This window comes from Sarcophilus harrisii, chromosome 1 (genome assembly GCF_902635505.1).
Source record: "Sarcophilus harrisii chromosome 1, mSarHar1.11, whole genome shotgun sequence".
Taxonomy (NCBI): Eukaryota; Metazoa; Chordata; class Mammalia; order Dasyuromorphia; family Dasyuridae; genus Sarcophilus; species Sarcophilus harrisii.
The window spans coordinates 649071866-649089197 of record NC_045426.1 but is presented as its reverse complement, the minus strand read 5'-3'; the positions used below and the strand labels follow the sequence as shown (position 1 = coordinate 649089197).

Here is a 17332-nt window from a genome sequence, read left to right as displayed (position 1 = left end):
AGAGCCTGTTACCATCTGCAGCCTCCTGCTCGCACAAGGGAAGCCGCTCCCCCCCAACTGCTCGGGACCTCTGGGAATCCGCCGAGCGGCGCTTCCCGCCAGCGGCCAGCAGGGAGCACTGTGCTCCCACAGAATCTCGCCTCGTGGGCTCCGGCACCCGAGTGCAAGCCGGATTATCGGTTGAGGCTCAGTGGACAGAGAAGCCCTCTCCCCTCTGCCCGCTCCCCGCTCCTCGGGCCCCAACCGCCCAGAGCTGGTCTCATCTGCTGTGCGAGGGACGGACTGCCCACCACCCCGGGCTCGTTTGTCTGGGGGGGGCTGGGAGAAACAGTGCCCTGGCTGGGGGCAGCCCGACTCCGGGCAGGAGAAACCTCAGCGGAGGCTCTGACACAGTCGTAATTATTCTCGCTAACAGCCGATCCGAATAATTAATAAATTATCATTATGAATAAATAATTAATAGATAAAATAATGGTCACTTATTACCAGTGGTCCGTGTTTCTGCGGTACTATGACGCTTACTAGGGCTTTAAACCTCCCTTTTTATAAATAAGGTAGCAGAGGTCAAGGGCTTGGGAGCGCAGACGGGCGGAGCGGCAGGTCGAGGACCTGAGGGCCACGCTGCCTCCTTCGGAAATGTCCCTCCCCGACCTGTCTGCTCGGCGTAAAAGAGCTCAGAAAGAGGTCCCGAGGTCTTTGGTCCCGGGCAAGAGAGCTTTCTATCGGGGGCTCAGGACTCCTCCCACCGTGCGGGGAACCCTGGAGCGCAGAGGTGGGGAAGGAAGCCGGGGCTGAACGTCTCGTTCCCCTTGCCCCGTTAGGTCGAAAGCTCCTTGAGGTCAGGAAGGATCTTTTTGTCCCCAACTCAGCACAGAGACTGACGAGTAGCGGACACTTACTAAATGTTTAGGGAATTGATTAATTGAATTAGGAGGACAACCTAGGGAGAAGGGAGAGCGCTGATGGGGCTAACCCTAAAGGAGTTCCTCATGTGGAGAAGCAAAAAGCAGCCCGTGGGCCTGACACTATGACTTCTCTTAATGCTAGGATGGAAGAATTTAAGAGTAGAATCTTTCCATGTTGGAAATCATCTAGGGTCCTCATTTTCCCCCAGCCTCCCTGTTCCACTGATAAAAGACCAAAGTCCAGGGAAAGAAAGCCATTTCTTTTTCCACTTTTAAGCCATTGCTTTCCCTTGGCCTAGGAAGCAGCGACTGACGTCCTATTTTACACTGTTCTGGGTTTTGCTTCTGAGATCCCAAAGTCAAGTATCTTTCTAGAATCAGGTTAGATTGGGACCAAATCACTAGTCCCAGAAGGAGACAAAGAAGGCAGCTCTGTAGGATGCAGCTGCTGGTTAAGGAAACAGGTTTCTGCAGAGAGCCAAGAAACCAGCGTCTGCAGAGGTGGGATCTGATGGCCTCTCCTGCACCGTGCACTGGGTGGAGGATGGAGGGAGAGAGGGAGGGATAAAAGGAGAGGTGGATAGTTGGGTGGATGGATACATTTATCCATGAAGGCAGGAGGGAGGCCCCGAGTCTCAGAGCCAGAGACTGAGCGGAGGGCATTTACTCTAATAAGTAGCTCAGGTAGGGGGTCAGACCCCGCCCTCAGAATCTAAGAACCCAAATGGAAGCCTCTTATTGCACACTCCTTCTTGTCTCTTCCCCCAACTGATTAAAACATGGGACAAGGCACTGCCTGGGGAAAGGGAGCAAATTGTTGGAATTCTCTTTTCTTTCCTCACTCTTTTGTTCTATCTCCATCTGGTGCTCTGGGGGATCAGCTAAAGTCACTGGTTACTGTGGTAACAGCACCCCCCCAACTTTAACCAACGGAGCACAGACCCCAAGCCCAAGGGACTTACAGTTTGTCCTGCTCTTTTGGCCCCCTCCCCAAACACAGACACCTATTTGCCAGCTCCCCCTGCCTTGTGTGAATATTTAGGGGGGAAACTTTCCCAAACTTCCCATAACTTTGACTTGCCTAGGAGAACACTTGACCCTAAATAACTAGCAGGAGAGAATTTGGGGTGGGGGTGGGGTACAATGGCAGTCATCCCTGGAGTGCTGTCAGAGCAGCCCAGGCCCCAGGGCTCTGGACAAGCAGGAGGGGGATCCACTCAGCCCTCTGTTTCTGCCTAGCCTAGAGCTATGTGGAAACCCAACTGGCCTCTCTTCCTCTGCCCACCCTCCTCCCCTCCCTCTTTCCCTCCTCTCTCTCTCTCTCCCTCCTCCTCCTCTATGTCTCTCTCCCCCACTTTCTCTCTATGTGTCTCCTCTCTCTGCCTCTGTCTCTGTTTCTCTCTTTCTCTCTCTCTCTCTCTCTCTCTCTCTCTCTCTCTCTCTCTCTCTCTCTCCCTCTCTCTCTCTCTCCCCCTTCTCCTCCCCCCCTCTCCCAGTACTCTGCCAGCAGGGCTCTCTCGGCCTCCCTGGCACAGAGCTGAGGGGGCTGGCTCCAGCCCCTGCTCAGGGCCATTGTTTTTCTTCTCAACACCCCCAAGTTCAAGTTCATCTGGGTGTTACATCATTCTAATTCTCTAGAAACCAGCAGGTGAACTGACTCCGAGAAAGGGTAGGAGAGGCAGAAGGAAGTTTAACTCCCTCCCTCACTTGCCGCTAAGGAACTCTGAAATTCTGAAGATTTAAAATTATTTCTTTTTCCTTTTTCCCCTTTTCTTTTCTTTTCTTTTTTTTCTTTTTTCTTTTTTTTTTGAGAAAAGGAGAAAACAAACCACAAAATTTCCTTCTTTCTCTGAATGCAAGCCTAGTAGCAAAAGCAAACTTTAGAAAAAGAGACAACTTCATTCTTCACCCACTCCTTTTTTCCTCCCTTTGGATTCTACTGTGCGGTCTCTCACAAGGCTCTGGAGGAAGGGTAGACAAATCTGGGGAGGTGGGGGTGGAGCTCCATAGACTTGACTTAAAAAGTCAGAGAGGGTGGTAATATCATAACACTAGTTGTATGTGTGTAGGTATTTTAGGAGGATACTTAAGTAAGAAGACCAGGACATAGAGAAAGTGAAAGTTCTCCTCATTTGCCAAAAGCCTTTCTGAAATTCAGTCCCATCTGAGTATCCGTGGAGAACTGTAGAACTCAGTGTGTTGCTTGTTGTTTTGAGAAGCTTCCTTTCTCCCAAATAGGACTGAGTTGGGGGACTTGGGGAGGGGGCTGTTATCCCAAGAGGGGTAGGCAGCAGTCAAAGAGCTGCCAACCTCAGGGTCCTGAGCCCACCCTGACTTGCTCTGCCCCACTCTCCCTTTCAGGCTCTCAGGCCCATAGCTTCGAAAGTAGGGAGGGTCCCGAACCCCAGCCAGAGCTGAGCCAACTAGTGGAATCAAGTCACCCAGTGCAGTGCCCCATTCGTCCTAGAAGGCCTGGAAGTTCAGACTTCCATGGCCTTCCCAGCCTTACCCATCCAGTCAGCCCAACCCCAGCACTGTGGCCTTGGCTGCCTTCCCCCAGGGCCTGGGCTGCCAGGGCTAATTAGCCAATTAGCTGATTAGCCTGTGAGCCTGGGGGCTGCCTGGGGAGGGAGGCAGGCTCAGCCAGGAGGAGGGAAACCCTGGGCCCAGGCTCCCGTTCTGCCTTCTTCCTGCCCATCGACCCCCTGCTCCTGAGGAGCAGAAAGGGCTCGACACGGGGTGCCTCTGCCTTTCCCCAGAGGAGCCCCTTCCTTTCCCAGTCACAGGCCTGAGAGAAAGGGTGGTAGCCTGGGAGCCAGGAGAAGCCTTAGGGGCCCCACACACACACCCTCACAGGATGCACAATGCCCGGTGTGGTCAGGCCGCAGGTGGAACCAGGGCCCTGGGACCTCAAAGACAGCAGGTTTGGTCTGTTGGCAGGTCCCCCTGCCCGCCTAGATGCCCGTGGCTGATGGGCAGAGCCCTCCTACCTGAGACTGCTGTGGGATGTTTAGAAAGTTGCCGTCCCGGGGTCCGATGCTGACAAACCGGTTGGCAGAGGAGGCGCCTGTCGTTGAGAATGCTGTGGGGGAGGGAAGGGAGGGAGAAAGGGAGACACTTGATAAGTCCAAGTTGGCCCTGTCCCCCCAACCCGGACACTGCCCTCGAGGGCTCTGAGAGAGAGAGGCTTGGTTAGGAAATGTTATCACCACTCCATCCCTTCCAGCTAGGCACTGCCCATAGGGGTCAACTTAGGAGGGGAGGATGTCCTCTGGGCCTTCCCCTGCCCAGATCTTCTCTCTCTCTCTCTCTCTCTCTCTCTCTCTCTCTCTCTCTCTCTCTCTGTCTGCCTCTGTCTCTGTCTCTCTGTCTGTCTCTCTCTGTCTCCTTCTCTCTCTCTGTCTGTCTTTATCTCTCTCTCTGTCTCTGTCTGTTTCTGTCTGTCTCTGTCTGTTTCTGTCTGTCTCTGTCTGTCTGTCTCCCTCCCTTTCCCCCTCCTCTTTCTCTCTTTCTCTCTTTCTCTCTGTCTCTCGTTGTCTCTCTTTCTCTCTGTCTCTCTCTTCTTGTTTTCTCTCTCTTTCTCTTTCTCTTTCCCTCTTTCTCTGTCTTTCTCTGTCTCTCCTCTCTCTCTCCCTCTCTATATCTTTCTCTCTCTCTTTCTCTGTTTCTCTGTCTGTCTTTATCTCTGTCTCTGTCTCTGTCTCTGTCTCCATCTCTCTCTGTTTCTATCTCTGTCTCTGTCTCTGTCTCTGTCTCCATCTCTCTCTGTTTCTATCTCTGTCTCCCTCCCTTTCCCCCTCCTCTCTCTCTCTCTCTCTGTCTCTCTCTTTCTCTGTCTCTCGTTGTCTCTCTTTCTCTCTGTCTCTCTCTTCTTGTTTTCTCTTTCTCTGTCCCTCTCTCTCTCTCTCCCTTTCTATCTCTCCTCTCTCTCCCTCTCTATATCTTTCTCCCTCTCTGTCTCTCCTCTCTGTCTCTCTGTCTTTGTCTCTATCTCTCTGTCTCTCTCACATAGACACTTTTTTTCTCTGTTTCTCTGTCTCTCTCTCCCTCTGTTTCTTTTTCTCTCTCTTTCCCTCTCTGTCTTTCTCATCACACAGATGAACATTTATACTCATATTTAACACAGCCAGACTTGAAATACTTCCCTCCCCACCCCACTGCCAAGCCCCAAATTATACCTCTTCTGAGGGCCCCAGAGTATGAGGTAGAGGGGACTTGGAACACCAGCTCTCTCTCTAGCAGCTCCAATGTCCCCTTATTCCTGCCTCACCCACCAGATGGGCACTAAGGGCAGGCACTCTGCCTAGGGAACCCAGGTGCTCCTCTAGGCCCACAAACAGCTTCTCTCACCGTAATAAACACTATGCTGGCAAAAGGCTTTAGGGCAGCATGAGGCAGGAGGGAAGATTCCCTTGGCACAGACTGAGGCTGTGGTCACTTCCCAGCCTGTTCCACACCAGGGGCTAGTGAGAGAATCTTTGGCCCACCCCAAAAAGGAGACCTTATTTCTCCAAGGTTAGTCCAGGACTGCTCCTCTTTCCGCTCTGGGCAGTTCTGGGCAATGTCAGGGAAAGCCAAGCAGGAAGCTAGCAAAGGTCTGACTGGAGGCCCAGCTCAGCCCAGGCTCCCTACCCCTACAATTCATGTGGACTTTTCCTCTCCCAGGAGGGACTGAGTCAATACAATGGTGCTCCCTGGGATCGACAAGCTGAGTCAGGCCAATGATCCTGACGTCCTAGGGAGCTGAGCTGGAGGCCACTCTTATTGCGAGGGCTCATGATACGGGGGAGCAGGGAATGGGAAAGGAAGAAGGAGGGCCGTGAGGATGTGGGTGGCTGAAACGTGTCGGCTTTTGCCTCCCATCTCTCCAGAAGGGCAAAGAGAAAATGTGCTTGGGGCTGGGTCGCTGGGATGGGGTCCCCACCCACTTTCCGCTGTTGGGCCCGAGCTGGGCCCTTACCAGACACACACCAGAGACCACATGCTCACCAAACTCTTCTCCATCTCTCGCAGTGGAGGCCCTTGCCCTGGCAATTCAGGGTGCACCTCCTCCCCCCCCCCCTCCCAAGGACCAAGCCTGCGTGTCAGATGGTGAATGGAAACGGGGGAAGACATGAAGAAGATGGAGATAAAAGAACCAAACCATGAAAGAGGAAGAGAGAGACATAAAAAAGGCCAACAAGCCAGTGAAAAACATGGAGAAATGAGCCTGCCACTGCCCCCCGCCCCAGTCTAGAAATCTACAGGAAACCGAGAGCTTCAGGCAGAGGCTCCCGGCCCACCTTGGACACTTCCGCACCAAAGCCCCGAGTCCCCTTCCCTGTCTCCGGGCCCGACGTGCCCACTATGCCTTTTGACTTAGATTTCTCTCTTCCCTTTGCCAAAACTTTTTGCTGCTTTGGAAACTGAGGGGAGATGGGGCGAGGCTCGGGGCTCCCCGCCCCTGCCTCTGGATGGGAGGATGAGTGTTGGGAGCTGGAGGGGAGGTGGAGGGGAGAAAAAATAAGAGGAACAACAATGAGAAACCAAATGTAAAACTGAAGGAGTGAGGGGTGGGAGGAGGCGAAGGTACTGCATCTTTAAAGGCCTTACAAAATGAAGGGTGAGGTAAAGAGGGAATGGTGGTAAGGTGATGGTGATTGAGACTAGATTTTGTTTCGTGGGGAGGGGGTTTAAAACTTGTTTTATTTTTTTTTGTTTTTTCGGGGGCTTTGGGTTTGACTTTTGTTTTTTAGGGTTGTATGCAGGGGTGGGAGGAACAAGGAGACAAAAAGAAAAAAAAACAGCAATCACGCATGAGGATGGGATGGCTGACCCACCCCCCATTCCCTCCCCGCCAGCCCCGCCCTGGCCCGTGCCCCCTCCCGCCCCCCGGAGGGGCCCGGAGCAGCAGGCAGTGGGGAGTCTGGTGGGGGTGCTGGCTGGGCGGAGGCCACGGTTGGTCTGGGGCTCTGTGCTGTGTCCTGAAGCTCTCAGATGGGTAATTTGACTGGTGCTGGCGGGCCAGGGATTTTTGGTTTGATTTTGGTTTGTCATCGTCCACTTACAGGGTGATGTAGGAGTCAAGGCGGCGCCGTCTGGGGTAGTGCTGGTGGATTTGGTATCAGGCATAGGAAGGGGCACAGGTCTGGCCACTGGAGGCGGCGGTGGTAGCAAAAATGACCCCGGGACTTTGCCCTGGCCACTACCGTTAGGCTGCGAACAACATAAATAGAGTGACGTATGAACGCACATCACATGGCACACAGACACACGCTCCCTGAGCCGGGGCTGGCGGCTCCCTTAGGAGGCACAGCCTCGCTGACGGAGCACTGGCTCCCTCGTTAAAGATGCAGTATTTGGCTCCTCCACGGGGCAGGGGCTGGGCTGGGCAGGGGGTTAGTTTCTCATTTTGGTCTCTCAGATGTTGCTCTTTTTTTTCCTCCTTTAAGTTTGGGGTTATCAGTCATTCTTGGTGGGAAAATGTTTTAATTATGAATTTTTTCAAAATGCATGTTTTGATTATTGTGTAAAAAAGCGGTAAATGAAGCTGCACCGGGATATATATATGGCTCCTGCACACTGTCTCCTGTGAAAAGAAAAGACGGCGTTGTGTTGTGCCCCCTCCACGACTCACCCTCGCCCCCGAGTCCCTCCCCGAGAGGCTCCTCTGGCCTGGCTGGACCTGGGCCTGTGGGAAAGAGGGGCAAGGGACCTCCGTGCCCAGGGCCCTCAGCGCTTGGTCACGTGAAGCAGAACTTCCTGAGGAGACAGAGCTCTGACACCTGCTCCCCAGCCCTCAGCATCAGAAACCCTCTGGGTAACAGTGCACCTACACTCCCTCCCTGAGAGATCACTCTGCCTCTTATCCTGAAACACTGACCAGAAAAGGAAACCCAGACCTTCCAGTTCCAGGGTCTAAAGCCTCCAAGCTAGCGCTGAGCCCCTCCAGGAGTTGTCCTGGACATCTTGATTTCCTCTGTCCAGAGAGAAGATGGAGAACATTCTGACCATCTCCTCTCCCCCCATCCTTTCTTTCAGCCACATGACCACCAGCTGGAATGAGCATTTCCTCCTCAAAACAACTATTCAAATCCTTGTCCCTCTTCTTCCTCAGGGAATGTAGTGAGTCAGGGGGGATGTTCAGGCTCCATCCTCTCCAACAGCTTTTCCAATTCCAGCATTTGCTGCGCTGCAAACTCCCATGTGGACTGTGGCTAAGGGAGAGCTGCATTTGGGAGGATGTCCTTAGGTCTGGTGGGACCCCTCACCCTTATCCAGCACAGTGGAGCTCTATTCTTTGTACAGGTGAGGGACCCCGGATACTCCAGAAAGGCAGCCTACAGGCTCATACGACTTAACTCTGTCTGTCCATCCCAGGGCGATTGCCAAGCAGCAGCAGTCTCTGACAGATATAACCAATTCATACCCTCTGTTCCACTCTCCAAGTGAAGAACACCGTTGGGAGGTCCTGGACCTGAGCCCCACCGAGGAAGGGGTGGTCATCCCAGAAGTCTGCCTCTCCCACTGATCCCCCCGTTCCCCAGGAAAACAGAAAGAGCCAGAGAGAAAGGGCTTTTAAATGTGAAGGGACAAACACGGAACAGATCATAAATGTTCCTGAGTTACAGCAATAATCGCTTTGCCTTGTCTCCCTGGTCTTGTCCCATTGTGATAAGAGAATAATCGTAACAATAATAATAACTCACATTTTTATAGAGCTTTTAGCACTTAAGAGAGGCCTGACAGCCACAGACCAGTCTGGTTCTTCCACAGAACTGCCTCAATCAGGGCCTAATTCACAGGGACTGAATCCAAGAGCTTCACAGGAATCAGCTGAGTGGCCCCAAGTACACTTTGGGAAGGATGCACATAACATTTGTTCCTTTCTATTCTTACAATGTTTGTCCAAAATGGGACTCTGCACACAGCAGGTACTTAATAAATGTGAGTTGAATTGTCATATAGGATTTCATAGGATATTACAGCTTGAAGGGAACTTTAGGATCATTCAGTAGCTCTATAAAACAACTGACAAGTCTAAATCCCATTGACCTGAGCCTGGCATCCAAGCTCAGTCATTTGAAAACATCCAGATTTGGGAAATAATTTTCAATGGATTTTTTCCTTCTAGAATCACAAACTATGAAAACTTATCCTATTCAATCAACTCATTTTATAGGTGGGAAAGCAGAAATCTAGAAAACAGAAGTCTTGAGATCCAATAGCTAGTAACAACGGAACCCGAGCCTTCTAAGGTCCAGTACCCTTTCCGCTGAGCTCTGCTCATTAATCTAGCCACAATAAGCATCTTTGAGATGGAAGCTTTTCTAGAAACCCTTCTTGTTCTCGCAATTATTTCTTTTTCCCTTCTTCTGTTTGGAGAGAAGTTTTAAATAAAGGGGAAGGGGTCTGGGTGGGAGCGAGGTTTCCTAGGGTCTCTTCCAAGAGCTCTTCCAAGTTGTGTTTCCACTTCAACTTGGGCTTTCTCCATTCTGGCCTTAAGAACTGGGGCTTACCCAAAACTTTCTTCCTCTTTTAGGGTGGTCCTAAGGCCTTGGGCCTTTCACCCATCTCCACCCAGATTGGTTTTATCTTTATGATAATCTTAGCAGGTACCCTTTCCTCTGGGGAGCCTCTGGATGCCATGCCACAGCTGCTTTGGGAAGATTCTTCCCCACTGGGCTTGTCATTGTCAGGGTGGGAAGCTGCTTCTGCTGAAGGGAAAGAATCCTCTACCCCCAAGAGAAAAAACTCAAGATGGGACTGATCAGCAAGAGTCGACGCAGGGTCGAAGTGACTAAGGTGAAGGGCCATTTGCATGATGACCCAAACCTTCTCAGTGGGTCATTCTGGTCTGCAGGACCAGAAAAGTCAGATTAAGCCTAGAAATGACATGGGGAGATAAGGGGGAGCGGGCCCAGAGATTCTGAGAGATTAAACTGAATCTCCAGAGCATCAAGAGCTGCCTTGATGTCAATCTATTCTCAAAGCTTCTTTGTGCTGGGATGTTTCAAGATGTCGGAACTTCTATCCTGGACTCTATTCCTGTCAGCCCTAGGGTTAGGTGTAGGGCTGCACAGCAGCCTCCAATGAGAAGGTTCCCCGTTCTGGAGAGCCATTTCCCTGGCTCTGAGTTCCTCTAGGACTAGAAAATAGGGGGTTGATCCCTATGGCTCTACAGTACAAACAAGTACTGGCAGAAAACATTAGAAGTCATTAGTATTATCTGAACTCTTCCCCAGAAACCTATACTTTGGGGGCTGAGGGTGGAGGGAGAGGTAAATGAAGAGGAGGAGGAAAGCCAAGTGCCAAGAAATGAGCTACACGATCAGCAACGGGTACCCGACGGGATGGAAAGGGAAGAGGGGGAAGGAAAAAGGTCCTAAGAAAGAAAAGAAGATGGGAAGAGAGAGGGTCAAGACCTGAGAGGTAGAGAAGGGCCTGGAAATTGAGTATTAATGACCTTCACTTCCCGTTCTGCCAAACCTGGGAAAAGAGGAGAATTGGATGAAAACTAGAGTTAAACTCTGTGAGAGGAGAGATGGCTTGGCGCTAAATCCCCTGCCCAATAGCCACGTCTGTACTGGAGTAAGTTCTGGGGCATCCTGATGGATATTTCTGAACCTGAAGCCTCCTGGATTTCTCCTTGCCTTCCTTAGATTTCAGGCCCCAAATGGGGCCTCTCTGGTTGGTAGGGGTTAGATTGTAATGGAGAGACATGAAAGGGTATAGTTTGAAGACTCTGCCTCCCTCCCCCAAAAGAACCCTCTTCTTCTTGCTCCATGGCACCATCCATCCGTGGCTCAGGAACCACTGCTTTGGATCCCCAGTGTTCCAGGAAGGAGGCAAGAGCGTGGCTGCCAGAGGAGCTCCTTCGAGAGAAGACCCCTTTGTGGGATCAGATGGTCCCAGAGTCCTAATTCTTTACAGCTGGGCCTGGTTCTCCATGCTATGTCCGAGAAAAAAAGGCTCTATTTCAAATGCTTCCTCTCCGTGCCGTTCTCCCCCAAGTCAAGCTTGAAGGGACTTTGGGCCCTTTCCTGCCCTGCCTCTAAGTGGAATTGGGGGTTCACCAGTCTCTCTACTGGCTCCAAGAGACAGGAAGATAGACAGACAGACAGCAGACAGACAGAAAGACGGGAGGGATGAGATCGCAACCCAGGCTTTCTGGGGCTCCCTCGAAGCTCACCTGCCCTGTGGCCTGGCCTGTGCCATCCGAGCACACGAACTGCACAAACTCCTTCAGTGAGTCCTGGCCATGGTGATGGTGGTAGCGGATCGTCGGGTGGGTGAAGTAAGGGCTCGACTGCTGGATGATGGAGGTCGAGGGAAAATGCAGAGCAGAGGCTGTCGCCCGGGGGCTCCCTGGAGGGACCACAGGAAGAGAAGTCATGGAGGGAGAAGCCTACTGTGGGGTGGCAGGGCTGGGGACCAAGGAGGCGGGCAGAAGGCTCCGCGGGATGGGGCTGGAGCAAGGGGACGGCCAATAAAATGGTCGGCATGGAACTCCACAGCCATCTACCCAGATTTGGGCTCCTTCTCATCCGCGCCCTGTGGCCCCTTGCAGCCCCGTCTCACACAAGACAACCCCGGTCCCAGGATCATGGGTGTGGGGGGGCCAGGCCCCTCCCCAACACAGATGGCACTGAGAGTCCCCATGCTGAACGACTGTCCCGCCTGGGACAAGCCAGCCTTGCCTAGCTGCCAGCCTCTAAGCTGGTCCTCAGACAATAAACAGATCACTGGGTCTCCGCAGGCAAAGTCTCAAGCATGACAAGTCCTGCTAGAACTTAAATTCCTCTTTCGGACACCGAGCTGCCCCCCTGCCCCCGTAAGGCACTGGAGGAGCCCTGGCGGGAGGGGATGAGAGTTTCCCAAGTGCCCCTTTGTGCCAGGCACTGTGCTGAGGGCTCTGCAAGCATCTCGTGCCGCCAGGAGACCATGGATGCTGCCAAGAGTCAACTACATCTCCCCCAGAAATTCAGCCCCACACATGGGGTCCCTGCCCCTCGTCTCAGAGGCTCACACACATGCACTTCAGCCTCCTCTACAAGCCTAAGCATAGGCAGCTGCCCGAGTGTGTACAAAGACCACTCCTCCCAAGGCGAACATGTGTGCAAAGCTCTCCCGGGCCTAAGCACACGCTCCATAGACACAAGTACACACACACACACACACACAGTCTTCCCTGCTCCCCCACCCCCACCTTAACCTTTCCCGCTTCCATTCCTTCCCCCTCCTCCTGCCTGTCTGTTTCCAATCAACTAGCTTTTGCTCTTAGTTTCATTAGGGGGCAAAGGAGATTTGGCTTCTTTCTGGAGTTCATAAAAGCAGAATCTGGAGCCCAGGATGATGGGGAGGGGGCTGCCTGCAGGTCCCCCCACCCCAGACACACTCCCTGCTTTCCTCCCTGAGTCTGAGGGTTGCCTTTCCTGGATTCTCCTGCCTCTGGGCTCCTAGCCAGGGAGCCCTGAACCCTGATGTGGGAGCTAGAAGGAACTCCACTCCCCATCCTTTCTGCTCTTCCTCAGGCTGGGCTTGCAGCTAAGAGACAACTGAAGGTCCTGAAAAGGGCCCTCAAGGGATGTCTCCAGGGTCTAGAGAGAACATGCCGGTGGCGCATAAGAGCAGTGAGAAGTGAGCCGGAGACTGACTGTGAACCCTCTACTCCCCTTCACTTCCTACCAGTCTGCAATCTCCCCAAAAATAGCCCATTTGCCCAGGTCACTGATGTTCCCTTCCCTGGTCTTATCGCTTAGAATGAGAAAAATTGGCCACAAGTTCAGAGTTCATATCCTAATCTAGGATTAGGGTGGGCCTAATAGGGCACTTAGTCCAACCTCTTCAATTTACAGATTTGGAAACCGAGGTCCGGGGACTTGCCCAACATCCCACTGGCCACACCTGGAGAAGTCGTGGAAAGGACTTCGGGCAGCCCTCAGGGGTAGAACTAAGGGGGCCGGCCCGGGGCAACATCCCTTTCTCTAGGAGCATGGCCCTCACCTGGCACACATGCACCCTGCTTGCCTGAGAAGGCTCTGAGCTGCACCAGGAGACGGGAGGGTGAGGGAGCCGTGGGAAATGAAGCAGCTCCCAAATGGGAACAGAGCCCTCCTCCTTAGACAGGAGGGAAGAAGGGGACTTCTGGGGAATGGTCCTGGACCCACAGCTACTGCCCCTTTCCCCTCAGGACCATGACCTGGGAGTCTCCTGGCACAGTTCAGGGGAAAGTGGAGAGAGGGACTTCCTGAATTCCCAGCCCTGACTCCCCAAGAGCCTCACCTATTAGGCAGGAAGATACCCTACATCCTCCCTTCCTTATTGCCCTACTCAGAAAGGGAGAAGGGGGAATGGGCTTCCCCGCCACTTTGGGCTGCTCCACTGACCCCCTGAGAGGGCTGGGGGTGGCCACTACTGTTCAAAGGCTGCTCCTTCCCATAGCCCACCTCTTCTCAACCTCCCCAGCCTCCCTGCCCTGCCCTGGCCTAGGCAAAAACCTGGGGGAGGGGAGAGACACCCCTCCCAGCCTGGGACCACCCCCATGCCATGCCCTGCTGCCCTGGTCTGGCCTACTCGGAGAGCCGGGGCAGAGGGGAGGAGGGAGGAGAGGGAGCTCGCCCCTGCCAGTCCGGGGCTATCCCCCATGCCCCTCCCACCGGCCGCCCCCTCTTCCCCCCCCTTCCCCCCCCTCGGTTCTCACCTGGTCTCACTCCAGCTAGCACGGGCAGCGGGTGGTGGGTGAAAGCCATGCGCGGGGAGCTGGTCTGAGAGGAGAGGGCACTGCAGAAGTCCAGCTTTCCTGACTTCTTTAGAGAAGCCGGGCCTGGGGGGGAGGAACCAGCAACATAGGGTGGGTTTAGCAGAGGCCTGGGGGCAAGGTGAGGGTGAGAGGGGCGCAGTGAAGCATGAGAAGGAGGAGAAAGCCCGGAGGTCTTTGTTAATGCCCTGCTTTCCCCTACCCTCCCCTCTCCTGCCTTCTCTTCCTCCCTCACCTGCAAGGGCGCTCACCTGCCAAGCTACAGGGTTATGGTGCCACCGGGGCACCGGGGAAGAGGCAGGAGAAGGGGGCCCACGTCCGCCCCCTCGGTGAGCCTGTGCCCAGGCTGCAAAAGCTGTGATGTGTCTGCCCCAGTGCAGCAGGGGAATGCGCAGGAGAATCTCCCGAGTCGGGGCAAAAGTCTCACAGGGCTGGCGGGAAGAGGAAGGGGGTGGCGAGAAATCATGGGGCTCCTGGGACAAGGCGTTCGGGGGCTGCTCCCGAGGTCTGCCCCCACCTGCCTCCTGCGTCCCCCCCACTCCCTGTACCCCATTTCCCATTCCTGTCTTCCTGCTGCTCTCTGTCTCCTGGGTGTGAGGAGCGGGCTTGATCTGCCACACATGCTCCAACTGAGCTGCATCCCCCTGGAAGGGGATCAGGGAAACCCCAAAACCAGCTGTCTCTCTTTGTTCTCCCTGAGCACGGATGCAGGACGGGGAGCACTCAGAGGCCTTGAGGCCATGATTCCTCAAGGAAGGGCAGGTTTGGGGTCTACAGGGAACCCTGGACAAGAGCAAAAAAATCATCATCATCATCTGTCTCCCCTGGAAGGAAAAGGCCACTGACACTGAAAGCGCTTGTCCCACTCTCCCCAACGGCCAGATAAGACTGGGGCGAGAACTGCTCCGTCGGGAATGGGAGGTGGGGCAAGGAGACACAGGGCTGGCCATCCCTTCCCCTGAGAGGACACCCTCTGATTCTGGGGCTGCCCCCCAGCTGAAAATGAGGGTGCAGAGGGAGCCCCCGCCCGCCCATGATTCTGGGAGCTCCGGGGCTGGCAATTACAGATGTCCCTGGTAAGGTGTCTGAAAGGCGCCAGGTTAGAGCAGGTGCTGCTCTGCATGGCTTGGGGGCAGTGCCTTCCCCTTGGCAGGAAGGACGCTGGCGTTGGTGGCCAGGGTTACGGGAGGCAGGAGGTGAGTTGGGAGGCGCCAGGGCTGGGAAGGGGAGAAAAGAGGTGCCAGAGGCTCTAAGGCTGATTTCTTGAGGGGACAGCCAAGCTGAGGGATGTGAGAGTCATTCAGACTGCAACTGAGGGGAGGTAGGGGGGTGGGGAGGAGGGGAGGGAAGGGAAGGGAGGAGGAGAGCTCCCAGTCACCAGCAGAAGTGTTATCTGGCGGCAGCTGTGTGCCACCTGATAGCTGGCATGACAGTGGGGGTGGGGGAGCTCCCGCCAGCTGTGCACAGCTGTCCCCACTGCCACACAGCACCTCCCCAGCTGTTCCTGGTCCTGCAGCTGGGCTGCTTAATTGGCGATTTGTCGGCAGCACAGGGAACAACATGAATAGAGTCGATGAGGGAGAAAAGGAGAGGAGGGGGAAAGGAAATAAGGGGAGAAGAGGAGGGACTCGGGAGCTGGGGGGCTAGAGGGCAGCTGTCCACAGAAGTAGGGGCTGCAGGAGGGTGGGGGGCACTGGAGAACCCTCACTCCCAGAGGAATACTGGTACGGGGGAAGCAGAGAGCTACTGGAGAAAAGTCTGGCAGAGGGGGCCCCCACTCCTCACTGCTCCGTAGTCTCATGGGGCTGACTGTCCAATGCCAACTTCATGGCACCGTCACTTGGGCACTGTTGCCCCCGACCCCCTCCCCTTGGGACAATTTCTATAGTCCAGGAAGGAGCAGCTGCTTAGTTGAGCCTGCTGCACTTAATGTTTTTTCATGCATTCATTCATTTATACATTCATTCATTGGCAATGGGGCTGGAAGCCTTCTCTCCTGCCCTCTAGCCTACCCAGCTCATTCTCTGCAATTACTTTCTCACTTCTCCGATCTCATATTCCCTTCATTCACACTCCCACCAACTCTCTCAAGACAAGAACCCAGAACCTCTGTTTTGGCTAGCCCACTTAAGAGATGGCCCCCGGAACCTCTCCAAAGCAGCAGCTGTCTCCCAGGGGGCAAATTTTGGGAAGAACCTGAGGATCTCAAAGCCTCTCTGGGGACACGGAGAAAAGCATTTATCTTCCCATCCTGGACAGCAAAACAAAACTGAGACACAGAGCTAGCTTTTGGGGGGCAAAGAGCAGGAATGAAAGACAAAGCAAAAAAAATCCAGAAAAGCACCCAACTTTCCTCTCCCCATTCATTAATAACTCCCCTCAAAGAAGGGAGACCCCCAACCCAGCCTGCCCAGCCCAGATTAGTTCACAGGGTTTATATTGCCCCCCCTTCTTAAAGATTAAATAATGTTCCAAAGGTAACAGGGCTTTCCACAAGTAGGGTCCCACTCAGAGGCCTGATGTTCCCATGGCTGTGTCCACAGCCATGTATCCCTAGTGTGTCACCCATCCGGGATTATGCACACATACATGAACACTCACACCTACACCCACATGCCCATGTTCATGCATCCAAATACTGTGCAATGATTCTCTTTCCATCTCCACATCCCGTCATCGCGTGACAATGCTCACCTGCCCTGCCCAGGAGCCCTGAGAGCCCTACACTAAGCTCACGCTCTCCAAGATATCAAGCACGGACCTTCCTTCCCAGATACATACATGTCCACACACATGTCCACACAAGGCAGTATAAGCAGGTAGTGTGCCAACATCCCCCGCACACATGCCCTCGTGCAGACCCGTCAGGGCATCCTGAACACACCCCCTAACCTCTCAGCCCGTGAGACAAACATGTGGCTCCCACGCACCAGGGTGTCTCTGTGCCCTCCTTACACACACACAGACCCACTCATGTGCACAGAGATATAACCCGGATTTTAGGGGCATTGTGCACAGAACCTCCTTACACATCACAGAAATCCATAATTCTTCTGTCTGAATGTCACAATGCCAACTGATCTCAGGAGGAAAGAGCTAGGGGTAGGGTGATTCAGGGATAGGGTCTTCCTAGCTTGGAGGGAAATCCCTAAAAGAGGTTTTTTGTTTTTGTTTTTAGAATTAATTCATTTCATGGGTTCTTCATATGACCCTCACTTCTTCCCAAGCTCCTCAGTCAAATCTAAAAATCTCCCCACTCTCGCTCTGCCTTTCTCTTGAGCTCCTTTGCTTTTTCTATGGATGAGCACTTTGCACAGTGAAAAAGCAATCAAAGAATTGGTGGTGATTTAATTGGGGGAAAAAAGCCAGCAAAAGAGAGGCGAAAGAAGAGACTGAAAGAGAAAGAAAAACTCTCACTATATAAATATGGAGGGTTGCCCTCCTTACATCTCAGCCCTCCACGCCATCTTGATCACTGAGCAAAGAGACAACAAAAACTCTCCTCGTACTTTTGGCCTGGCATGGCCTTCACTGGGAAAGGCTGAGGGGAGAGTACCCCAGACTTTGCAATGTGGGGCTTCCTGAGGCACAGCCAGAGGAAGCCTGCAGAGGGGCTGGAAAGGAAAAGAATACCTTGGCTACATATACCTAAGCCTCTTACTGAAGTGGAATTTTTTTTGGCTGAGGC

The 17332-nt window shown here is 53.6% G+C and overlaps 1 protein-coding gene across 7 annotated transcripts in view; it reads right to left on the bottom strand.

Annotated features, from left to right (window-relative positions):
• Positions 1–17332, bottom strand: part of NFIX (nuclear factor I X) — a 114695-nt gene that overhangs the window by 4308 nt on the left and 93055 nt on the right. For 4 of the 7 annotated variants that reach the window (XM_031947649.1, XM_031947653.1, XM_031947650.1 and 1 more), the window contains exons 7-10: positions 13588–13710; positions 11077–11252; positions 6953–7100; positions 3896–3987 (exon numbers count right to left, since the gene is read on the bottom strand). In XM_031947649.1, the coding sequence (XP_031803509.1) occupies positions 3896–3987; positions 6953–7100; positions 11077–11252; positions 13588–13710 (539 nt within the window). The remainder of the gene's footprint in view (positions 1–3895; positions 3988–6952; positions 7101–11076; positions 11253–13587; positions 13711–17332) is intronic. The other 3 variants (XM_023496773.2, XM_031947651.1, XM_031947652.1) reach the window with 3 other exon arrangements.